Source organism: Sminthopsis crassicaudata, chromosome 6 (assembly GCF_048593235.1).
Source record: "Sminthopsis crassicaudata isolate SCR6 chromosome 6, ASM4859323v1, whole genome shotgun sequence".
Lineage (NCBI taxonomy): Eukaryota > Metazoa > Chordata > Mammalia > Dasyuromorphia > Dasyuridae > Sminthopsis > Sminthopsis crassicaudata.
In genome coordinates, this window is record NC_133622.1 from 184,409,997 (window position 1) to 184,434,129 (window position 24,133).

Sequence of the window (24,133 nt, forward strand, 5' to 3'; positions counted from 1 at the left end):
CCAACACTAACTAGTACTACTACTACTAGTAATACCAGCACTGCTACTCCTGGTACTACTACTGCCAACACTGACTAGTACTACTACTAGTAGTAATACCAGCACTGCTACTCCTGGTACTACTACTGCCAACACTAACTAGTACTATTATTCCTAGTAATACTCAGCACTGCTACTCCTGGTACTACTGCTGTCAACACTGACTAGTACTATTATTACTAGTAATACCAGCACTGCTACTCCTGGTACTACTACTGCCAACACTGACTAGTACTACTACTAGTTAATACCAGCACTGCTACTCCTGGTACCACTACTGCCAACACTGACTAGTACTACTGCTAGTAGTAATACCAGCACTGCTACTCCTGGTACTGCTACTGCCAACACTAACTAGTACTATTATTCCTAGTAATACTCAGCACAGCTACTCCTGGTACTACTGCTGTCAACACTGACTAGTACTACTATTACCATTAATACCAGCACTGCTACTCCTGGCACTACTACTGCCAATACTGACTAGTACTACTACTAGTAATACCAGCACTGCTACTCCTGGTACTACTACTGCCAACACTAACTAGTACTATTATTACTAGTAAAACCAGCACTGCTACTCCTGGTACTACTGCTGCCAACACTAACTAGTACTACTACTAGTAATAATACCAGCAGTTACTCCTGGTACTACTGCTGCCAACACTGACTAGTACTACTACTACTAGTAATACCAGCACTGCTACTCCTGGTACTACTACTGCCAACACTGACTAGTACTACTACTAGTTAATACCAGCACTGCTACTCCTGGTACTACTACTGCCAACACTAACTAGTACTACTACTAATAGTAATACCAGCACTGCTACTCCTGGTACTGCTGCTGCCAACATTGACTAGTACTACTACTAGTAGTAATACCAGCACTGCTACTCCTGGTACTACTACTGCCAACACTAACTAGTACTATTATTACTAGTAATACCAGCACTGCTACTCCTGGTACTGCTGCTGCCAACATTGACTAGTACTACTACTAGTAGTAATACCAGCACTGCTACTCCTGGTACTACTACTGCCAACACTAACTAGTACTACTACTACTAGTAATACCAGCACTGCTACTCCTGGTACTACTACTGCCAACACTGACTAGTACTACTACTAGTTAATACCAGCACTGCTACTCCTGGTACTACTACTGCCAACACTAACTAGTACTACTACTAGTAGTAATACCAGCACTGCTACTCCTGGTACTGCTGCTGCCAACATTGACTAGTACTACTACTAGTAGTAATACCAGCACTGCTACTCCCAGTACTACTACTGCCAACACTAACTAGTACTATTATTACTAGTAATACCAGCACTGCTACTCCTGGTAGTACTACTGCCAACACTAACTAGTACTACTACTACTACTAGTAATACCAGCACTGCTACTCCTGGTACTACTACTGCCAACACTAACTAGTACTATTATTGCTAGTAATACCAGCACTGCTACTCCTGGTAGTACTACTGCCAACACTAACTAGTACTACTACTACTAGTAATACCAGCACTGCTACTCCTGGTACTACTACTGCCAACACTGACTAGTACTACTACTAGTAGTAATACCAGCACTGCTACTCCTGGTACTACTACTGCCAACACTAACTAGTACTATTATTCCTAGTAATACTCAGCACTGCTACTCCTGGTACTACTGCTGTCAACACTGACTAGTACTACTATTACCATTAATACCAGCACTGCTACTCCTGGCACTACTACTGCCAATACTGACTAGTACTACTACTAGTAATACCAGCACTGCTACTCCTGGTACTACTACTGCCAACACTAACTAGTACTATTATTACTGGTAAAACCAGCACTGCTACTCCTGGTACTACTGCTGCCAACACTAACTAGTACTACTACTAGTAATAATACCAGCAGTTACTCCTGGTACTGCTGCTGCCAACATTGACTAGTACTACTACTAGTAGTAATACCAGCACTGCTACTCCCAGTACTACTACTGCCAACACTAACTAGTACTATTATTACTAGTAATACCAGCACTGCTACTCCTGGTAGTACTACTGCCAACACTAACTAGTACTACTACTACTACTAGTAATACCAGCACTGCTACTCCTGGTACTACTACTGCCAACACTAACTAGTACTATTATTGCTAGTAATACCAGCACTGCTACTCCTGGTAGTACTACTGCCAACACTAACTAGTACTACTACTACTAGTAATACCAGCACTGCTACTCCTGGTACTACTACTGCCAACACTGACTAGTACTACTACTAGTAGTAATACCAGCACTGCTACTCCTGGTACTACTACTGCCAACACTAACTAGTACTATTATTCCTAGTAATACTCAGCACTGCTACTCCTGGTACTACTGCTGTCAACACTGACTAGTACTACTATTACCATTAATACCAGCACTGCTACTCCTGGCACTACTACTGCCAATACTGACTAGTACTACTACTAGTAATACCAGCACTGCTACTCCTGGTACTACTACTGCCAACACTAACTAGTACTATTATTACTGGTAAAACCAGCACTGCTACTCCTGGTACTACTGCTGCCAACACTAACTAGTACTACTACTAGTAATAATACCAGCAGTTACTCCTGGTACTACTGCTGCCAACACTGACTAGTACTACTACTACTAGTAATACCAGCACTGCTACTCCTGGTACTACTACTGCCAACACTGACTAGTACTACTACTAGTTAATACCAGCACTGCTACTCCTGGTACTGCTGCTGCCAACATTGACTAGTACTACTACTAGTAGTAATACCAGCACTGCTACTCCCAGTACTACTACTGCCAACACTAACTAGTACTATTATTACTAGTAATACCAGCACTGCTACTCCTGGTAGTACTACTGCCAACACTAACTAGTACTACTACTACTAGTAATACCAGCACTGCTACTCCTGGTACTACTACTGCCAACACTGACTAGTACTACTACTAGTTAATACCAGCACTGCTACTCCTGGTACTACTACTGCCAACACTAACTAGTACTACTACTAGTAGTAATACCAGCACTGCTACTCCTGGTACTGCTGCTGCCAACATTGACTAGTACTACTACTAGTAGTAATACCAGCACTGCTACTCCTGGTACTACTACTGCCAACACTAACTAGTACTATTATTACTAGTAATACCAGCACTGCTACTCCTGGTACTACTACTGCCAACACTAACTAGTACTACTACTACTAGTAATACCAGCACTGCTACTCCTGGTACTACTACTGCCAACACTGACTAGTACTACTACTAGTTAATACCAGCACTGCTACTCCTGGTACTACTACTGCCAACACTAACTAGTACTACTACTAGTAGTAATACCAGCACTGCTACTCCTGGTACTGCTGCTGCCAACATTGACTAGTACTACTACTAGTAGTAATACCAGCACTGCTACTCCCAGTACTACTACTGCCAACACTAACTAGTACTATTATTACTAGTAATACCAGCACTGCTACTCCTGGTAGTACTACTGCCAACACTAACTAGTACTACTACTACTAGTAATACCAGCACTGCTACTCCTGGTACTACTACTGCCAACACTGACTAGTACTACTACTAGTAGTAATACCAGCACTGCTACTCCTGGTACTACTACTGCCAACACTAACTAGTACTATTATTCCTAGTAATACTCAGCACTGCTACTCCTGGTACTACTGCTGTCAACACTGACTAGTACTATTATTACTAGTAATACCAGCACTGCTACTCCTGGTACTACTACTGCCAACACTGACTAGTACTACTACTAGTTAATACCAGCACTGCTACTCCTGGTACCACTACTGCCAACACTGACTAGTACTACTGCTAGTAGTAATACCAGCACTGCTACTCCTGGTACTACTACTGCCAACACTAACTAGTACTATTATTACTAGTAAAACCAGCACTGCTACTCCTGGTACTATTGCTGCCAACACTAACTAGTACTACTACTAGTAATAATACCAGCACTCCTATTCCTGGTACTACTACTGCCAACACTAACTAGAACTACTACTAGTAGTAATACCAGCACTGCTCTTGGCACTACTGCTGCCAACACTGACTAGTACTACTATTAGTAGTAATACCAGCACTGCTACTCCTCGTACTACTACTGCCAATACTGACTAGTACTACTACTAGTAGTAATACCAGCACTGCTACTCCTGGTACTACTGCTGCCAACACTAACTAGTACTACTACTACCAGTAATACCAGCACTGCTACTCCTGGGACTACTGCTGTCAACACTAACTAGTACTACTACTAATAGTAATACCAGCACTGCTACTCCTCGTACTACCACTGCCAACACTGACTAGTACTACTACTAGTAGTAATACCAGCACTGCTACTCCTGGTACTACTACTGCCAACACTGGCTAGTACTATTATTACTAGTAAAACCAGCACTGCTACTCCTGGTACTACTGCTGCCAATACTAAGTAGTACTACTACTACTAGTAATACCAGCACTGCTACTCCTGGTACTACTGCTGCCAACACTGACTAGTACTATTATTACTAGTAAAATCAACACTGCTACTCCCCGTACTATTACTGCCAACACTAACTTGTACTATTATTACTAGTAAAACCAGCACTGCTACTCCTGGCACTACTACTACCAACACTGACTAGTACTACTACTACTAGTAATACCAGCACTGCTACTCCTGGCACTACTACTGCCAACACTGACTAGTACTACTACTAGTAGTAATACCAGCACTGCTACTCCTGGTACTACTACTGCCAACACCAACTAGTACTATTATTACTAGTAAAACCAGTACTGCTACTCCTGGTACTACTACTGCCAATACTAAGTAGTACTACTACTACTAGTAATACCAGCACTGCTACTCCTGTTACTACTGCTGCCAACACTGACTAGTACTACTACTACCAGTGATATTGCTACTGCTACAACTAGTTATAGTAGCTGGTATCGGAGTACAAAGCCGCTAATGTCTCGGGTGATCCTGATACTAGTTCCGTAAAGGAGCTGCTGTTACTGTTCTCATTTCACAAACAGGAGTGATACTAACCTCTCAAGTTAAGAGACTGACTTACCCAGCTTCACATAACTAGTCACAGGAGGCAGAATTTTGATGGGTCTTCCTTTATAGCCTGTCACAGCCACTTCTGTCTGCCTCCTACATGCTGTCTATGTTCATGCATCTCTCCAGTTCTTACCAGTCAGTAGTAGAATGTCTTCTGCACAGAACTATTGCAGAGGAGATATGGGAGGATTAAGTGTGGAAGAAATAAACCCTACATCTTTCAAGTGGGAATAAGCTGAGCATTTATGAAACACACTAGGCCTGTGAATACCATCTGGCTAATGACAGAGTTTTCAGAATTTCCAGTTCTGATCTCATTTACATAGTTCATTACCATTGATAAAGTTACTTTTCCCACTATGGCCCCATTTTGAAAAGGAGGAGTGGCTCCAAGGTTTGAATTGGGCCAGCTAGTAAGTGTCAGTGGAAATTAATTTCAAATTTCAAGTCCAGCCCTCTGGAATCCCACTGTATTACAGAAAGAATACCCATTCTTATCCATACTTAAGCTATCCTTTAACTGGAATGGGGCATGAATAATAGTATTTATATGACACTTTATAGATATTACTTCATTTGATCTTTAAAGTAGTTCTTAGTCCCATGTTAGTCTTCTAGTCTAAGTTTCCTTCAGTTTATAAATGAGGAAACACCCAGTGGGCCTTTTCAAAGGCCTATTTTTGTAAAAATAACATCTGGTGTTTGATTCAATTAAATTTGGAATTGTAATGATTAAAGTATATTATATTTGCTTTTCCAGTTTGCTACCAGCTGTGCCTTAAGCCTACAGCCAAAAGTCAGAGATCAGACAGCTAGTAAGTGACTGAGGCAAGAACTGAAGTGTTCCTTAAGCCAAATTGCAACAATGTCCCCAAGAGGATCAGTTAATTGTATATTGAATCTGAATCACATGCCTTGCATCAAATAACTGGACAGAAGTTAGTGTATAGAAATCTTAGTCAGAAAAGGCTTCTTAGAGAAGTTGGGAGTAGAAACTGGTTGTCCAGACACAATGACTTACTCAGTTTTCTATATGTTGGATTTGTGATACCTGTATAATAAAATCAAGATGGAAATGTCTGAGAAAGAAGGAAAGATGGTCAAGGACAGTTGATGGATAATACTTAACTTTAGGGATCAGGAAGAGAGTGCATGTAGGACAGCTCAATGTGGCCACTCCAGGCAGTAATATGTCAGTTCCTTGAGTGCAGGGACTGTATTTTTATCTACGTATCACCCGAAGCTATAAGGCCTAGCAGATCAGGAACCAGCTTTGGGGTCAAGAAATCCTGGGTATAAATCCTGCCTTTAAGGCGTTAGATGTGTGACTGGTGGCATTATTTAAGCTGTCAGTGCCACCAGCAAATCTCTTAAAATTATAAACTGCAGAACAAAGGGAAGTTCCTTGCTGGGAATTATGACCACCATTAAAACTAGATGTTCCCCCCCCCCCAAAAAAAAATACCATAGTGCCTTTTTATAGTGCGTACTCATTAAATTCTTGTTGATTGATAACTCTTCTCATCCAGTAACATCATAGAAATTCTGATTAGATTTTTTTGAAGCTTTCGTTTCACAATTTCTTAAAGAAAATGTAGTGATTTATTTTTGAAAAGTTAACATTTTGGGGCAGCTAGGTGGCGCAGTGGATATAGCACCATCCTTGAAGTCAGGAGGACCAACAAATCTGGCCTCAGACACTTAACAGTTCCTAGCTGGACCCTGGACAAGTCACTTAACCCCAAATGCCCAAATGCAAAAAAAAGAAAAGAAAAATTAACATTTTTTAGCATAACTACTGTTTTTAAAATTATGTAGTACCTAGAAATGTACTATATACATATTTTTTTTAATTATGTTTTAAAATTATGTAATACAGGTCAGTTATGTGGCACAATGGAGAGAGCACCAGCCCTGAAAACTTGAGTTCAAATGTAGACTCAAGACATTTAACACTTCCTATCTGTGTGATCCTGGGCAAGTCACTTAACCCCAGTTGCCTCATCAAAAACAAAACAAAATTATATAGTACCTAGAAGTGTACTCTGTATTTTTAAAATTATGTTTTAAAACTATGTAGTACCTAGAAATGTAATATATATATATATATATGTATATTTTTTTTTTTTTTTAAATTTTGGTGGTTCCTTGCAAAAATCTACTGTGTTTTCTTATTTTTGTTTTTACAATGGAGATTCCCTTGGACCTTACAAGTGTAAATCAGAAGTTAATGGAAATAATTGCAAATTTCTTTTTGAAAGAAAAACATGATTTACCTATAATAAAAGACTATAATTGAATGTGATCTATATCAATTCAACTTCCTAATTTTGCATTGTGGAAAGGAATTTAAATTTTATTTTTAGATAAGCTGAGTCAAAGTTGGTGTGATGTTTATTTTACATTTATCCACATTTCATTAGCAAAAAAGTTCTACAAACCTATTGTTGGCTATAAGTACAAAGTAATTTTCTTCTCAGAATCACTTTGTTATACTTATTTTTTTTTAATGTAACTAATGTAGCAACTTTAACCAGAAGATTAATTTTGCTTTCCTAGTAAAGATAAATTTGTATAAAGATGTTTTTATAAGCTGATAATTTTAGATGTGGCATTTACTATAGCCAGCATTCTAATGCAGGGCAAAAAATACTGCAGAGCATAGATTTGTTATCTTTTTCTTTCTTTCTTTCTTTTTTTTTTTTTTTTTAAACAGAGTTATATCTGATTATGGAATTCTCTTTGAGACTTTTCTCAGACCTCATTTCTATAAGTACCATCTATACTGGTACAGATTAAAATTCTTGTTTGGGCTTTCCTAAATTGTGTAATTTACGTATAAATTACACTACAGAGGATTTAGCTCTTCATGAATACTTCATGAATAACACCTTAACACAACAGCACATCTTTTCAAGCTATTCACATAGTTATTAGTGGGACTTAGTAAATTTTTATACATGTCATCATTCCAATGCTGAAGATTTATTTACATTCTTTAATCCATTCACAATTTGATTGTGTAGCACCATCAATGGAAGAATTTATTTTTTGATGGGACTTCTACTTTCAATTGTAAATTGAATGCAGAAAATTCCTGCTACTAGCAAAAGTATTTTTTTGTAGTTTAGAATTACTCTGTGGGAGAGTATTAGTGTAATGTTTTCACACAGTGCCTAACACAAAGTAGGCACTTAAAAGTTTGATAAAGAGGGATTATGGACATTGGAGGCAGTTTGGGATTATCAAAAATAGTGTATAATATTTTATTGACTTGATATAGTTTAAGCAAATTGCTTCATAATTTTTATTTCTGGTAATGGGAATTCTCTTCAAAATCACTTTGACAAATTTGACATCAACTTTGCACAAAGTGATATTGGATATTTAGAGAGATTGACAACAAAGAAGACTGGTCCAATTGGAAAATAAATTTTAAAAAACTTTTTGAAGGGCCAGGTAGCCTTGTTCTATTTAATGTACTTCAAAGAGAAATACATAGGTTTCCCAGAATTAATTCCATTAATTAGAACTGTATGCTTTTGCTGACTCCCCTCCCCCTTCTTTTCAAGATCAACTAGATGACACAATGCACAGAGTGCTGGGTCTGGAGTCAGGAAGATCTGAATTCAAATGCAGCTTCAGAAGGTTTTAGCTGTGTGACCTGGGCAAGTCACTTAACCTTATTTGCCTCAGTTTCTTTATCTGTAAAATGAACTAAGGAATGAAATGGCAAACCACTTTTTGTCAAATCTTTGCCAAGAAAATAATATCATGAAGAGTTAGACATGACTGAAAATGACTTTTTCTACATGTCATGTATTACAGATTGTCCTAACTTAATGTTTATATCTGAAAAGGATACAGCCATATAAAAATAGTGCCAAAAGCAAGCTCTCACCTTATCTAAGAGATAAAGGAAGATCTAGTTCTTCTTCGTCTTTTTTTTTTTAATTAAAACTTTTTATTTTCAAAATATATACATGGATAATTTTCAATATTCATCTTAAATTCTTGTGTTGTAAATTTTTTCCCTCCCTTTCCCTAGACAGCAAGTAATCCAATTGTTAAACATGTGTAATTAGAAGATCTAGTTCTTAAGGGACTCATGTTCTTTCCTTTAAGTCCCATCTGAAATCCATTTGTTGGAAGTATTTGCATCTGCTGAGAGATGTTGAGTTAGTTGGGGCTTTAGAAACCTTCTTTTATGAAGGGAAACAGGTTTTATGTCTGGCTTTTTCAGAAGTCTCTGATGGCAAAAATAACTTCCAGGGTGTGATTTAAATATGGAATTATAAAGTTATTAAATATATTATGTCTTCTGGTTTCTTACCAACTGTGCCTGTAGCTTCCATACCTATGCAGTAGAAGAGGATACTTGAATTTTAATTGTTCTTTAGAGTGTTGGATCCAGGTAGGCAAGGATCCTGATTTTTTTTTTTTTTTAATTTTACTGTCATTAATAGCTGATGGTAGTAGGACCTTTAAACTTGAAACTTAAACTTTAAAGTTTTAGACTTTGATACATTGCCTTTTTAAATTTAAATTATTAAGTATATTTGCTCAATTGTTGATTTCCTGAATTTTATTTCCAAAATTGCCCTGGTAAAATGCACCTGTTCCCTGGATGTACCTGTAATCCCTGCTGGTTGAGGCAGAGGCTGCTGGATTGCTTGCAAGTAGCTTAGTTGAAATAGGACTGAAGAGGTTAGGCTTTTCACACTTAAGTTTAGCACCAATATGGTGAGCCCTTTGGGAGGGAGTGGGAATCATGTTTAAAGAGAATTGAAGCAGGTCAAATTTTCTGTGCCAGTTAGTAGGGTTTGGGCCCATGAGAAGCCACTGCACTTCAAGTTTAGCCAAATAGGAAGATGTAGAGATTCAAACTTAAAAAAAATGCACATATTACTTAAAAGAATAATACATTGATGTTGATTAAACTCAGATTAGTTAATATCTTTTAGAATATAGGGGGGCAGTATAGGACATTTAAGTTGTAGTAGAAAAAAGGGGCTGGAAAATTATGGAAAAGGAATATTAAGGAGTTTGGTCTTAGAGAGTTGTCTAGAGCATTGAGAGCTTACCTGACTTATCCAGGCTCACACAGCCAAATTGTGTCAGCTATCTCCAAAGAGGAATGGATCCATTATGCCATATTGCCTCTCCAATTAATAGGATTTAAAAACTGAACTTTTTCTAACACTTTTAAGGTTGTTAAAAGAATGTGTTTTTCCCTAATGTTTGAACTTACAGAAATAGTGCAATTAGATAATCATAGCACTTAAATGTATTTTTATCTGATAATAGATGTTTGTTAGTGATCGTGTAAAAATGCTCTGTTTCTTGGACCTCCTAACACTTGTTGAAGACTTCTTTATTTCTGGACATGTCTCAGAGATGTACTTTGAGGTAGAGAGAGTCTTGGAGGATTAACTTGAGCTTTTATCCACCATGTAAAACCATAAGACAGTTGCCCTGAAGTGGCTCAGAACTTAACTAGTCTGGTAAGAAGTGAGGAAGCTAGTAGCATTCACTGGGGTAAATTATATTTAATTCTGGACTCCTCTTATTTTCTGATTTCATAAACTGTTACAGTTTTGCCTATTCTTCCTTTTTAAAAAATTAAAAAAATTTTTCTTTTCTCTAGTTAAACATGCAAAAAATATTTTTTAGTTATACATATACATTCATTTTATTACATATTTCTTTATGAGGAAAAATCAGAACAAAAGGGAAAAACCACAAGAAGAAAAAAAAAAGAAAATAATTTACATTCAGTCTATAGTTCTCTTTCTGAATGTAGATGGTGTTTTCCATTCAAAGTTTATTGGGATTGTCTTGGATCACTGAACTGCTGAGAACCAAGTCTGTGATACTTAATCATTACACAATCCTCCTATTGCTGTGTACAATGCTTTCCTGGTTCTGCTTGTTTCGCTCAGCATCAATCTTTCCAGTCTTTCCAGACCTTTCTGAAATCAGGATGTAAACTCATAAGACATTTATTGTGACCATTATGCTTTACTAGCATGGATTGTTTCAGAAGAGGCCCCAAAAGATAAAGCAAACAAATAGTAATGTGGGTCTAGAGCTCTTTCAGAAATGGATTGGAACATTGTTTATGTACATGTATCTCTTATTATCCCCATTCCTTTTGAAGGTCTCTTTTTTTCTGGAACTTGGTTGGCACTCTACATAATTCATGATTTTCATAAATTCACAAATGATTGTTGAATAAATGCAAGAATGTTCCAGATTATTCCACTTAAAAATCCTCTTACCTAACCCCCATTAAGAAGCAGGAAATCCAAACCTCTTGTAATGAATATAATAGTTAAACAAAACAAATTTTGATATTTTCCAGGTCCAAAATTTCTGCATTTTAAATCCATCACCTATCTCTCAGGAAGTAGCATAATTTATTATTTTTCAACAGACTTAGTGATTTCATTGGTTTGTTCCTTTCATTTTTTATGGGAAAAGTAGCACGCCATTTTGCTCATCTGCTATAATTTGTTTACCCTGAAAGAGGGGACAAGGGCTGGAGGACAGGAGAGAGAAAGAGAGAGGAGAGGAGAAAGGAGAGAGGAGAGAGGAAGATAATGAAAATATGAGTGAATAGGGCAAGCTCTCAAAAGACATGGGAAAAGAAAAGGATGATGGAAAAGTAAAGAAGATGAGAGACATGAAGACATTTTAGTTTTAAGGTGTGGTGAGATGAAAAAGGTAAAGATGTGAGGGAGTTCATGTATCTGGTCTCCTTAAAATCATATTAGGAAAGAAAAGTATAGAGGTAGAAATTGGAGAGTAAAAGAAAAGTGAGTTTTGGAACATCTGCTGTCCAGAGCATTCTGGGGTTTAATCAGAGATGATCAGCGGATTGTTATATAGCTCTGAAGACCGCTGTACACAACATAACATAATTACACTACAGCGATTATATACTATTTCAGGATTCCTGTAGTAGCATTCAAGGACGGAATTAGAGTAGAGCAGGAAGATAAAAGCTGTCACTCAGAATTGAATAGGTTAGAGTGAAGAAGGAGATTTAGGATTTTTTTTGTGTGAGGAACTTCCAAGGTTGAATTCCCATTGTCAAGGTAGGCTGGCATTTTCTCCACAAATTATAGTCTTGAAGAGCTTCCTAGAGCATTGAGAGTTTAAATGACTTGTCCACATTCACACCATCAGAATTTCCCTAGCCTTCCCAAAAGTTCTTTTCTCTTCTCTCTCCTATCTGATAGAAAAATGGGTGCGGCTGTTTAGTCATGTCTGACTCTCTGTGACCCCTTGGACTACAGCATTGGAATATTCTCTGTGAGGCTTTCCTAGCAAAGGTACTGCAGTGATTAATCTCCAGTTGATTAAGATAAACAAGTTAAGTGACTGGAACAGGGTCACATAGCTAGGAAGTGTTTGAGATTGGGTTTGAAGTCAGGTCTTCCTGACTCCAGACCCAGTGCTATATTCATTGAGTTTCCTAACTGTCTCCTCCTGGATACATATGGATTAATGTTTCTGTTCTATATTTTAATTTTCTCAAAAATCTGTAACCAATGTATTGAGTCCTTGTTCTTACACTTAATTAGCTATGTGACTATGATCAATAATTAAAATATTCCCGAATATCAAAAACATCCATTTTTGCCCAGAGCCTTATAGTCAGGAGGTGTGAGATCAGGTCTTCCTAAGTCCAGTTAAACTTTCTGTCCTGTACCTACACTTTGACTTGTCCCCACTCCCCCCAAAACCCTGAAATCTGTCCCTCCTCATTTCCATCTCTAGGCTTTCTTCAAGTCCCAGCTAAAAATCCTCACCTGCAAGAAGTCTTTCTCAGTCCCTCTTAATGCTAATGCCTTCTCTCTATTGATGATCTCAATTTATCCTGCATATATCTTGTTTGTACTCAGCTGTTTGTATGTTGTCCCTCCCCTCCCCATTAGACTGAGAGCTTCTTGTGAGGAAGGGCTGACTTTTGTTGTTATTTATTATCCCTGGCACTTAGCACAGTGCCTGGCACATAGTTGGGACTTAATAAATGGTTGTTGATTGACAATAATAACAATGAAAACAACACTGATGACAATGATTCTTAGATCAATCTCTGCCCCAGAAGGCAGACAATGTAACAGTTTTCCTTCCTCTCCATCATAATCAAGTCACTGGGAAAATACTTAATTGTGATAGACTGAGACCTTACACAAATAAAAACTAACTTAACCAAGGGAAAGAGCCAGAATCAATTCCTTTGTTTATAAACACCATAGTGTGAATGAGGAAACATGCTATCATTGCATGATAACTGGACTGGGAACGGTTTTTGCCTGTAATCTAATAACCCTGGTTCAAGGAGGGAAGGAAGGAATTTGGCCTTTGGGTGGCCAGAGCCAAACAAACCAGGTTAGAAACAGGAGAGTCAGGAATCAAAACTAAAACAATCAATTAATCAAAATTAAACAGAGGTTTAATCTGAAGAACAAGTTAGCACCCTGGATACCTTAAATCATCTGGCCACAGGATAAGCAAAAGTCCTTGGTCTTTATTCTTGGACGTTAGGGGTAGAAGTGAAGGGAATGGACACAGGATCTCTGTGACCTTCCTTTTCCTCTTCTACCTCCCAAGTGAATCTGGCTTGTCTTACTCCACCCCCTAATCCTTCCCACAATTCTCTGTATACACCAAAAGACTGAACCAGCACAGAATAGTGGGAAGGGCCATTTTCCAAGCCTATGCTAATAGAATATTGTCCGATCTATAATTAGCCTTAAGCGCTCTGTTGTCAGACCTCCATGTATCAAATCAGAGTTTCAGCCCTTTATAATTGTTCAATTTGGGTCAAATTCAGTTAGAATTATGTACAGACTCCAATCATTTTAACAGAATTTAAATGACTGGAGCCTGTACATAATTTATACAAATTGGGATTTATAGAAAATGAACCTGGTCTGAAAGTACCTTTGCATTACTTATGGAGAACAGGTTACTAAACAAATGAGTACTATAAACAAACTTGTAATAGATTTATTTTACTTGATGAAGAGGAGAAACATTTTAATCACTGAAGGGAACAAATGGATATAATGAATGTCTCAAATTAGCAATGATCTGGCAAATGAACTTTAGATTTCTTCTCTCTTCTTAAACACATTTTCTTAGTGGTTAGTTCTAGTTAAATGCTTAAAAGAAATGAAACCACAATGCTCTCTCAAATCCATAATTCAGGCTTTGTGTTTCCTTATTTAGTACAGATTAATGAAATTGAATTACAATGATTATATACTAGAAGCTAATCGGGATTTAGAGTAAATATCAAACAGTACAATGAATTCAGTGAAGCAGACATTCCCCAGACTGACTGAAGAGATCAAAGGCATGGAATCCCTGGATATGGAATAAATGTTTGCTAAGCATCAACTTCCCACAAGGCACATACCCCATGCTTTCTACTTTCCAAATTCTTACTCCCGTGGAATGTCCTCCTTTGTCATCTCTTCCTGTTATATTCTTCAAATGCTAATTCCTCCATTAAGTCTTCATTGATTTCCCCTACCTGGAAGTGATGTCTACTTAATTTTATTTCACAGCATTTTGAATTCTTTTTTTACTGGTACCATATTCTAAGATGAATTATTTTTATCTACATAAATATTTTATCCAGACTCTATTAGACTGTAAGCTCCTTGAAGGACTTTTTCTTTTTTATATTTGTTATCCCTCTCAGGAATAAATGTAATAAGTCTCAAAAAGAAGGCACTTAATAAGTGACTATGATCAACAGATTTAAATAAAAAAATAGAGTGTATGAAGTTCAAATAATCTAAATAAATCTCAAATAATCTAAATAGTCTGTTCAATTATCAAGGGCAATATACTTTACCGTGTTTCTATTTTATGTACATAGCAAATCATGATAAGCATACAAATTATAACGGTAAATTATAAATTACCCCATGCAGGGGAAGCAAATATTGCTAAGCAAGATTGGTGTGTATCCAGAATTGGTTGATAAGAACAGATTGCTGTCCTGGAAAAGAGTGGCACTGTTCAAAGGCTTCTGTATGTAGTCAAATGGGATGCCAGAATGATAGCCATCCAAGCCCAGGATCTTTGTAGAAAGGATGCAAGTGCTCAAGGATAAATGTCCAAGTGGTACCTTCATTCATGCTCAATCTAGAGATTTGATTTCAAACCTCCTATGGTAGGTTTATAGGTAGAAAATTCAGCCCACCATGATGCCCTCTCAAGGACATTCTTTCCCTGAAGGACAGTGGTCCAGAGGTTTTTATACAGCTGCAAAAAAGAAACACGTGGTTTAAATGGTAGAATATAGAAGTAACCCTTATCTCCCAGCTCAAACTTTTATTGAAAGTACACAAAATTGGGCACTGGCAAGTTATCAGGATAATTTAAAAATGTTTAACTAATAATAAATCTTTAGTCCTAGGGAAAAAAAAAAAGATTGAAATGAAGTCACAAAATATAGCATATGAAGTCAACAACAAATAAGGTAAGAAAGGTGTGACAGTTTACTAGGAAATAAAAAGACCTCAGGGTTTTAGTGGATCACAAACAAAATATGTCAGTATGTTAGCCTAAAACAACAAAAACATGTGATCTGTAGTGTAGTGTTCACAAAGAGGGAGGTAATAAATCCCACTACCGTGGGTGGAACATATCTGAAATACTATGTTCAGTTTGGGATACAGGTACTGAAAGGGTGAAGGATGGCCAGCCTAAAGAACACAGCCAGACAAGTGCTGAGATTATATCATATGAGAACTTGATAAGTGAAGACTTGGCCCCCCCAAGGCCCAAGGGAAGGGGAAAGAAGTTGTCTTCTAGCATCTGATGGGATACAGTGTGAGAGAAGGATTTAGTTTGGACTTTTTGACTCCATAGGACAAAACTAGCAGCAATGGGTGGAAATTGTAGACAAACATATTTAGGTTTGATGTCAGGCGGAAAAAACCCTTCCTAACAATAACTACCCTAGAGTGGAATGGATCGCTTTCCAGATTTTCACACAAAGTCTGGATAACTACTTGCTGGGGACACAGCAGAGGGGATTTTTTGGTTAATTAAAAGCAGGACTAAATGTCCTCTGGAATCCCTTCCAGCAGGGAGAATCTATGATTTTTGAGTATATTATGATAGCTCCTTTTATATCTATCATAGACTATCACTGAAGTTTGACACATTAATTTAATTTAGTAAAAATATGTGTATCATCAGATTCTGGTAATGGCTATCTGAGAAAAGCATCCTTTATCTAGTCCTAACAATGTGATTTTCATGTCACACGTTTTCTCTACACAGCATGGGCCGAGTAAGACAGTGCAGCCACAGACTCAGGGTTGCCTTGGCTACATTCTCAGAACCACAGGATCAGAGACTGGAGCTGGAAGGAACTTAAGAGATCATTCCAAATGCCTCCTTTTATAGATGAAGGGATGAACACCCAAGGAGCAGATGGAGCTACACTGGTTCTTCATTCAGTATTTTAGTCATTATACATTCTTCCTAACTGAAACTGACAATCAGGGTAGTCAACATGTAAAGCAAACTTTCAGTGAATACTGGGATCTACAGATTAATTAATGAGTCAGAAAATATCAGTTTAAATAGCATATAGGCCTCTGGCTTTTAAGAAACTACTACTTCCATGCAGGTTTCTACCTGTTATCTACCTTCAATAACTTCTAAGGTACTTTTTATCTTACATGTTTCCATCAACCTCTCCTTCTAGTATCCTCCTCTTTTCCAATTTTATTTTTTCATTTTCCTGTACATATGAGCTTAGTCTTCTACTTTCTTCACACGTTACAAACTCAATATTTTATTTCACAATTTGAAGCATTACTCTTGATTTGTATTTAATATGAACTCCCCACACAAGATGGTTAAATTATCAATTTCAGCAAATTTTTTAAAACAATATCCAGTAATGATTTGATCGTTAGTTGTTAATATAAACTCCTCACCCAGGAGCACATGGTTAAATTTTTGATCTCAACACAGTTTATTTGTTAAAACCACATGTAGTAATGATGTGATCATTGGTTATTATTGATTGTGTTTTTTGTTGTCTCTGCTCAGAATTGTAGAATCTGAGAGCTGCAAAGAGCCTCTCATTTGCACAAGACTTCAACCACCTGTGATTGCACCAGTGTGAGTGTTCCCTCCGCTGATGCAGACAGCAGCCCTTACACTCTCTTTGAGAACAGCTGTGGCCAACCTTTAGGCTCTCAATTTCCTCATTTGCCCATTTCCCTAAGTTATTTTTTCCAAAACAATGAAAGATTTCCTCTTTACCTCGCCATTAGCCTTGCCAATTGGTGAGTTCAGGATGAAGTCTGGAGGAGCGATGACATCTACCAGGGCAACTGCATCATCTTTCAGCTGTTTGGAAACAAAAGTTTGTAAACTTGGCAGTTCCTTAAGAGTTTCTATGGTGTTACCAGTGAGTAAAAGAATTGCAATAGAGTTGTTGCCACAATCCACTGGCAATTGAAGCACTCACACACAGATCCATTACGAGCATATTATCTCCTTATTGGCTCGGATAACAGATTCCTTTAGTTTGCATTTTAATATTTTTTACCATGTTGTCCTTTATTTTCAATGAGGCCAGATACACTCATAAAGAAATCATTTTCTTTGCAACTCATTAATTTTTTTTTTAAACTGTCTTCCTGGTCTTGTCTCTTTTGTCTCTTGTTTTACCAGGTATTCTCTGTTTTAGTTAGAAAAAATATCAAAAAAGATGTTTATGACCAATTAGTAAAGTAATAAAAAGAAATGGTCCACGACCGTCATTAATGTTTTATTATTCAGTCATTATATCACCATTACTCAAGATGACAAATAAAATCTATATAGGAGATTCCCTCGGAACTCCCTTTAAATTCAAAAACATTGTTTTAAAATATTTTATTGTATGATTAAAATGAATTGCTCTAATAGAAAGGCGAGGTTATGAATAAAGTTTTAGGTCTCGTTTGTAACTGCCAAGATTCAACAAGTTACATAAATCAGAATATAATAGATGAAAGAAAATTGGATATTTATATATATATATATATTTTTATACTAAAGCATTTCACATTTTATTTTTAAATTTTGTTGTGGCTTTTTATTTACCAGATATATACATGGGTAATTGTACAGCATCAACAATTGCCAAACCTTTTGTTCCAACTTTTCCCCTCCTTCCCTCCACCCCCTCCCTCAGATGGCAGGTTGACCAATACATCACATTTTATTTTTGATGGACAGACACAACTGGACTAAAAATAACAATTATCTTTTTTGTGGTGAATAGATTCTACTGAGCTTCCTCTCTTCTGTTTTTCTAGCAGTCAGTTGATTTTTCTTTTCTTTCTTTCTTTCTTTTTTTTTAAGCTGAGGCAATTGGGGTTAAGTGACTTGCCCAAGGTCACACAGCTAGGAAGTGTTAAATATCTGAGACCAGATTTAAACTCAGGTCCTCCTGACTTCATGGCTGCTCTATCTAATGCATCATCTAGTTGTCCCAGTAGATTGAATTTTCACTAAATCACACGTAGCACCTTGCCTTTGTCCTTTATTATTCACAACAGCACAGTTTTCCAATATAGGAAGTCGGAAGCTAGAGAAATAGTCTGAGATTACAAAGCAACTGGCCCACATAAAAACTGAATCGAATACCACAGCCTAATTAGTAATAGAATAAATGAGGAACTATCAATTCAGAAAAACTTAAAAAAAAAAAATTCCAATAGAAAGCTCAAAATTGTATTTGTCTTGCCTACATATGTGTGTGTGTGTATGTGTGTGTGTGTGTGAGAGAGTTACTCCAAAGCATATATATGAAAAGTTAAAATCTTCCTATTTTAAATTTTACATAAAGAAAAGAGTATGGGATACACATTGAGACATTAGGGTTATCCCACATATTGGTTGGGATTGAAAAATGAAATCATTTTTAAGGAAAAGAGAAAACATAAGCATTAACCAAAGAGTAATTTCATAAGAAATCTAAAATTGTATGTTTACTATACAAAAATATATTTTGACTGTTCCTTCAATTTAAAGGTTTTTCATAAACATTTTCTAAGTCTAAGCTACACTGAATTTATTTTAATGATTTGAGAAATAAGTAGAATTTATATTTAGCCAAATGGCATATTCTTTACAGTCATGAGTAGTACACAAATATTTATTCATTCATGCTTGCGATCCAGGCATAAAGTGAACACAAAGAAATCATTTTTATTTTCATGATAATAACTTTAGAGTAATGAAAAACTTGTGTGTTATCTTGCTAATGAACTTTTAAAATGGCATGTGTAATTTTCATTTTTATTCATCCAAGTAAAACAATAGTACAGTAAAAACTTGTTCTGGAAATTGGATACTTTGGTTAAACAAATTTTGGAGCTAATTGAAACCCTTGTTTCAAAATTGTGTTGAAAATCTTAAAACATAAATTAATACATTTTTTTTCTCTCAATTCAAAGTATAGTAAAAATTTAATTTTGATAATTAAATAAATTAAAGTATCTGAAGATATGACATCAAAAGAGTATGAACATAACTGGGGGGGGGGGGAAGGAAGCATCATATAGTAATAAGAATGCTGAAGCCAGAATCTGTCTTTGCTATGAAATTTCTGAGTCCCTGTGACTAAGTAACCTTTACATTATAAACCTTATTCTTGCTCTATACAAGAGAAGGTTGGGCTATACAATCTCTTAAAATCTCTTCCAACCCTACCATCCTGTGATGGTAAATAGTTAATGCAGACCATGTAGGAATTTGATATGAATATAGTCTCAGCTTCCTCATTATCCCCAAAAAGGACCCGACTAGGACCTGGGAGACTTGGATTTCAGCTTCAGATCTGTTGATGACCACTTTGAATGACCCAGGGCACATTCGTTTACCTCTCTGGGCCTCAGATTTCCTGTCTGTATAAATGAGGAAGATTGTACCATATGACCTTAAAAAGTTCCCTTCCAGCTCCGGTAGCTAATGTTCTAAGGACCCTTCCCATTTTGAAATTCTACGTTCCAAATATCCTTAGAATGGCCCTCAGCCTTTGTTCTAAGGGCCTAATAATCTACAACCATATGAGCATTCTATGAACATTAGTTATGTGATTCAACTACTGATTTAAAATTGTTTCATGTAGTTTTGTTGATTTTCCTTAAAAGTTAGATGTGCTGAAAAGTTCTGGTTAATTTAGAGTCCCAGTTTGACTAAGATTTACCACATAATGATATTAATACTCGGCACTAAAAGTTAATTGGACTCACCTTTGCACACAGGTCCAAAATAGCATTCTTTATCACTTTACCTGCTTGTTCCCCAGAAAAATATCCACCTGCAAATATATATAGCATACATACACAGATATTAACACAGATAAGAATGGAATACATTTTAAAAACTGTCCTGGATCCTAAATTAAGAATAATTTAAAAATATACATGTGCCCTTGAAGATAATTTTCCGAACTATTAGGCCTGTAAAATTACAATTTACTCTGTAAAATGTTTTTTTGCCTGACCCAGTAATCAGATTCATTTTGCCCATAATTTAACCTGTCTTTGTTTAGTTAGAAACAATATCAATAACTTCTATTTTTGAACTGCTTTACATTTTCATATCTGGTATTCCATTTGAACTTCACAAAAACCCTCTGAAGAATGTAAGGCAGGTTTACAATTTCTATTTTTTATAAGATGAAAAAGGTTGCGTAATTTTCATAAGGTCCCAAAGTCTGGATTAAAATCTAGGTTTCCTGATTCCTAGTGCAGTGTTCTTTTCCAACAAAAGTTCCTCCTCAAGGATATGAGAATCAAAATGAGAGATTCTTAACTTAGGGTCTGTGAACTTGATATGTGCATGTGTATGTATATGTATATGTGCATATGCATATATATATAAACAGAATTTCAATATATTTGATTTATCTGTCAATCCTAGGTATTTTATTTTATGTATTTAATCATTATTCTGAGAAGGGCTCCATAGGCTTCAACAGACTGTTAATGGGGCACATGATGCACACATAGAATATATACATATTATTAAAGGGTTTTATTTTAAACACATTTTTTTGGTTAAAAAAAAAAAACTAAAAAGGATTTCAGGAAAAAAATAATGAGCACTCCTAAGAAGACCTATAAACTATGAAATCCCTTTAGAAACAATCCTGCCATTAATTCAACCAACTTTTAATAAATTATTTTGAAGCAGGAACATACAGTAATAGCTTGGTGACTACAAAAGAGGGTAAACTATTTCCAAGTAGATTGGGATAGGGCACAAGAAAATTTTATATGGCTCTTGAATAGGCTAATAATTTCCATGTACAAGAATGTATAGTGTAAGGAGATTTTCTACTTCTCTATTAGAATTTAAATCTCACTCTGATTTGTCTCCTACTCTTCCTATTTGGTTATTTTTACAATATAATTTTAATTTTATTACAGTAATGCTCCATGTCTAAGAATCTGATTGAGAGAAAGCTAAAATGTGATTGGGTAATATGTACTTAAAGAAAAATGGATACTGTTGGTTTCCCTTTCAATGAGGGCATTTCTCTTTTGCAAAAACAAAATAAAACAACAACAAAAAACCCCATATATCTTGCTGCTTTTGTCATATAATGAAAGGAAGCCTCTCACCTTGATAGAGCACTCCCATGTGGTGACTTAGAGACCAGAGTCCATACAAAGCACTGAGACGCTTCAGGACGGGCTGAAGAGGAGCTGGTATGCTGGACTGGTGTGTATATTCATGATACCTCTGTAACACTGTGTGCTCAATGAAGACAAGAGCCAGGGAATGGCAGTAGTAGGCCTTGGGGGGGGGGAGAAAATCACATAAGAAGGACTTTAATTGCATTCATTTACCAAACATATAAAGTACCTATCATGAGCAGAGTGGAAGAAGATCGAGACCTGACCTGGAGGCCAGAGAAACCAAGGTTTGAGTGCTGCCTTTGACATTTACTGGCTATGTGACTCTAGGCCAGTCACTTAACCTCCCAGTCATTCAGCCAACCTAAGGACCCTAAATTGCAGAGAAGGTGCTGACTTACATTCATAAAAGGAGCCTCCTCATTTGGGAGTTCTCTATCCCAGTGAAATCAGAACTCCATTCCCTACTTTTTCTATGTAATTCATACACCCCAAGATAGAACTTATATTCTTATTTATAAGAAATGGTCCTTGCCCTCCAAGAGCACAGAGTCTAATTGGGAAGATGAAATATGTATACAGGTGGTTATATTACAAATTCTAACGTGGTAAGTGCATAAGAAGGGAAAAGATGGTCCCAGGTAACAGAATAATAGAGTAGCTGATGGCAAGCTTTCAAGAAGAAGTTAACATTTGCGATGGTGGGAGATAATGTCTCAGGAACTGAGGATGATGTGGTAGATAAAGGAATGGATTCAGGCAATGGCAAATAGGCAAGAGTAAGGCTTTAGGGGAGATATGATATAAAATTCAGATGTGATAACTGAGGAAGCCTTTGGAACATACTCTAAGAAATGTGTTTAGAAGAGATGCTAAAAGCACTTCTAACTAAAATGAAATACTTTTGAGCTCTGGTAAATGATGAGTAACTTTTCCAAAACTTTCATGGGCCCCAGAAAGCCAAAAGAATCTATCAAGCAGTTACTCGGTTGAACTACAACATCATGCTGGCAACAGTCGAGGACAAAACTAAGAGTAGTACTTTAAAAAAGTAAACAGACCACAGATGGCTGTAGAATGTTTGAAAACTTATTGGAAATATAGGCTAAGGATCAAAAAGACCAAGTGAATAATTGCATGTTCATATGACCTAGCAGAAACACTTATACACATACACACATATACATAGATGTATAAATGCATATGCCAATATATACATGTATAAATACATACATACACTCACATATAATGTAAAGATTCCAAAAGAACAAGGAGCGACCTAAAATGTGGCAGAGTAAGAAGTCAGGAGGAGAGAGAGCTCTTACACACACCAAAGTCAATAATACAAGGGGAAATGACTTGGACTACATGACCTGTATGGTCCTTTCGATCTAAGTTTTATATTGATGAACCCACGATTCTAAAATCTTCATTCCAACTTTCTGTGTCATCCAACCTAAATCTTCCTTGCTATCATATACTACTTTACTAGTTACTGGCCTCCTTTCTCAAGGAGTTCTACACTTGGCTCACAGTCTTCCCCTCTTCCCCAACATATGTCCTAATTCTTGGTGACTTTAGTATCTTACTTTAACGTTTCCTTCAAAATGGTGTCCTCCAAAATCATTAATTTTCTCAACTCCCATATTATAGCTACTGATAACACTGCTCATATCTTAAGAGATCTACTTTTCTACCACACCAAACTATATCACTTCTATAACTTTTATTTCTGTAATGGCCCTCTCCGATCATAATCTGTATTTCCATCTCTCTGATGATTCATTTCTCATAAATATTCTTTGTCCTCACTATTCTAGGTTCTTTTTCTGACCCCAATTTCCTCTCTTCACTGAACTGACCCAAATAATTAATGAGATAATTTATACTCTGTTCTTTACACTTAATAAATTAATTTTATCAAACAGAAAGCTGGCATAGCAATAATATGTAGATGATGATGACGATCATCATCATAATTTTCTCTTTCAAAAAGCAAAGAAACAAGAGGAATTACTATCTGGCCCAGACTCTGACCAAACCATGAAAGTAGCTGCCAAAGAAAAAATAACTGTCAGAGCAAGTGATTATGTTATCATCATAGAGTTCATGAAAGAGAAGAAAAAGTTACATATGACCTAAAATGTATATGCTCTTGATGAGAAGATAAACTTAAGAGTTCAGTCAAAGAATAACTAGTATACAATGGTGTAGTATGTGAAGTTGGCTTAATAGATACAGTTAAACCTAAAAAAATAAATAAATAAAAAAATGCAATAGAAACACTATAG

General features: G+C 36.5%; 1 protein-coding gene across 2 annotated transcripts in view; it reads right to left on the reverse strand.

Annotated features, from left to right (window-relative positions):
- Nucleotides 1-14,159: 14,159 nt before the first annotated feature.
- LOC141546640 (peroxisomal acyl-coenzyme A oxidase 3-like) overlaps nt 14,160-24,133 on the reverse strand; it is a 69,896-nt gene continuing 59,922 nt past the window's right edge. The window contains exons 15-18 of one of the 2 annotated variants that reach the window (XM_074274607.1): nt 21,828-22,002; nt 20,451-20,518; nt 17,467-17,553; nt 14,160-15,444 (exon numbers count right to left, since the gene is read on the reverse strand). In XM_074274607.1, coding sequence (XP_074130708.1) covers nt 15,325-15,444; nt 17,467-17,553; nt 20,451-20,518; nt 21,828-22,002 — 450 coding nt within the window. In that variant the 3' untranslated portion in view covers nt 14,160-15,324. Of the gene's footprint in view, nt 15,445-17,466; nt 17,579-20,450; nt 20,519-21,779; nt 22,003-24,133 lie in introns of those variants that run through there. The other variant, XM_074274609.1, reaches the window with a different exon arrangement.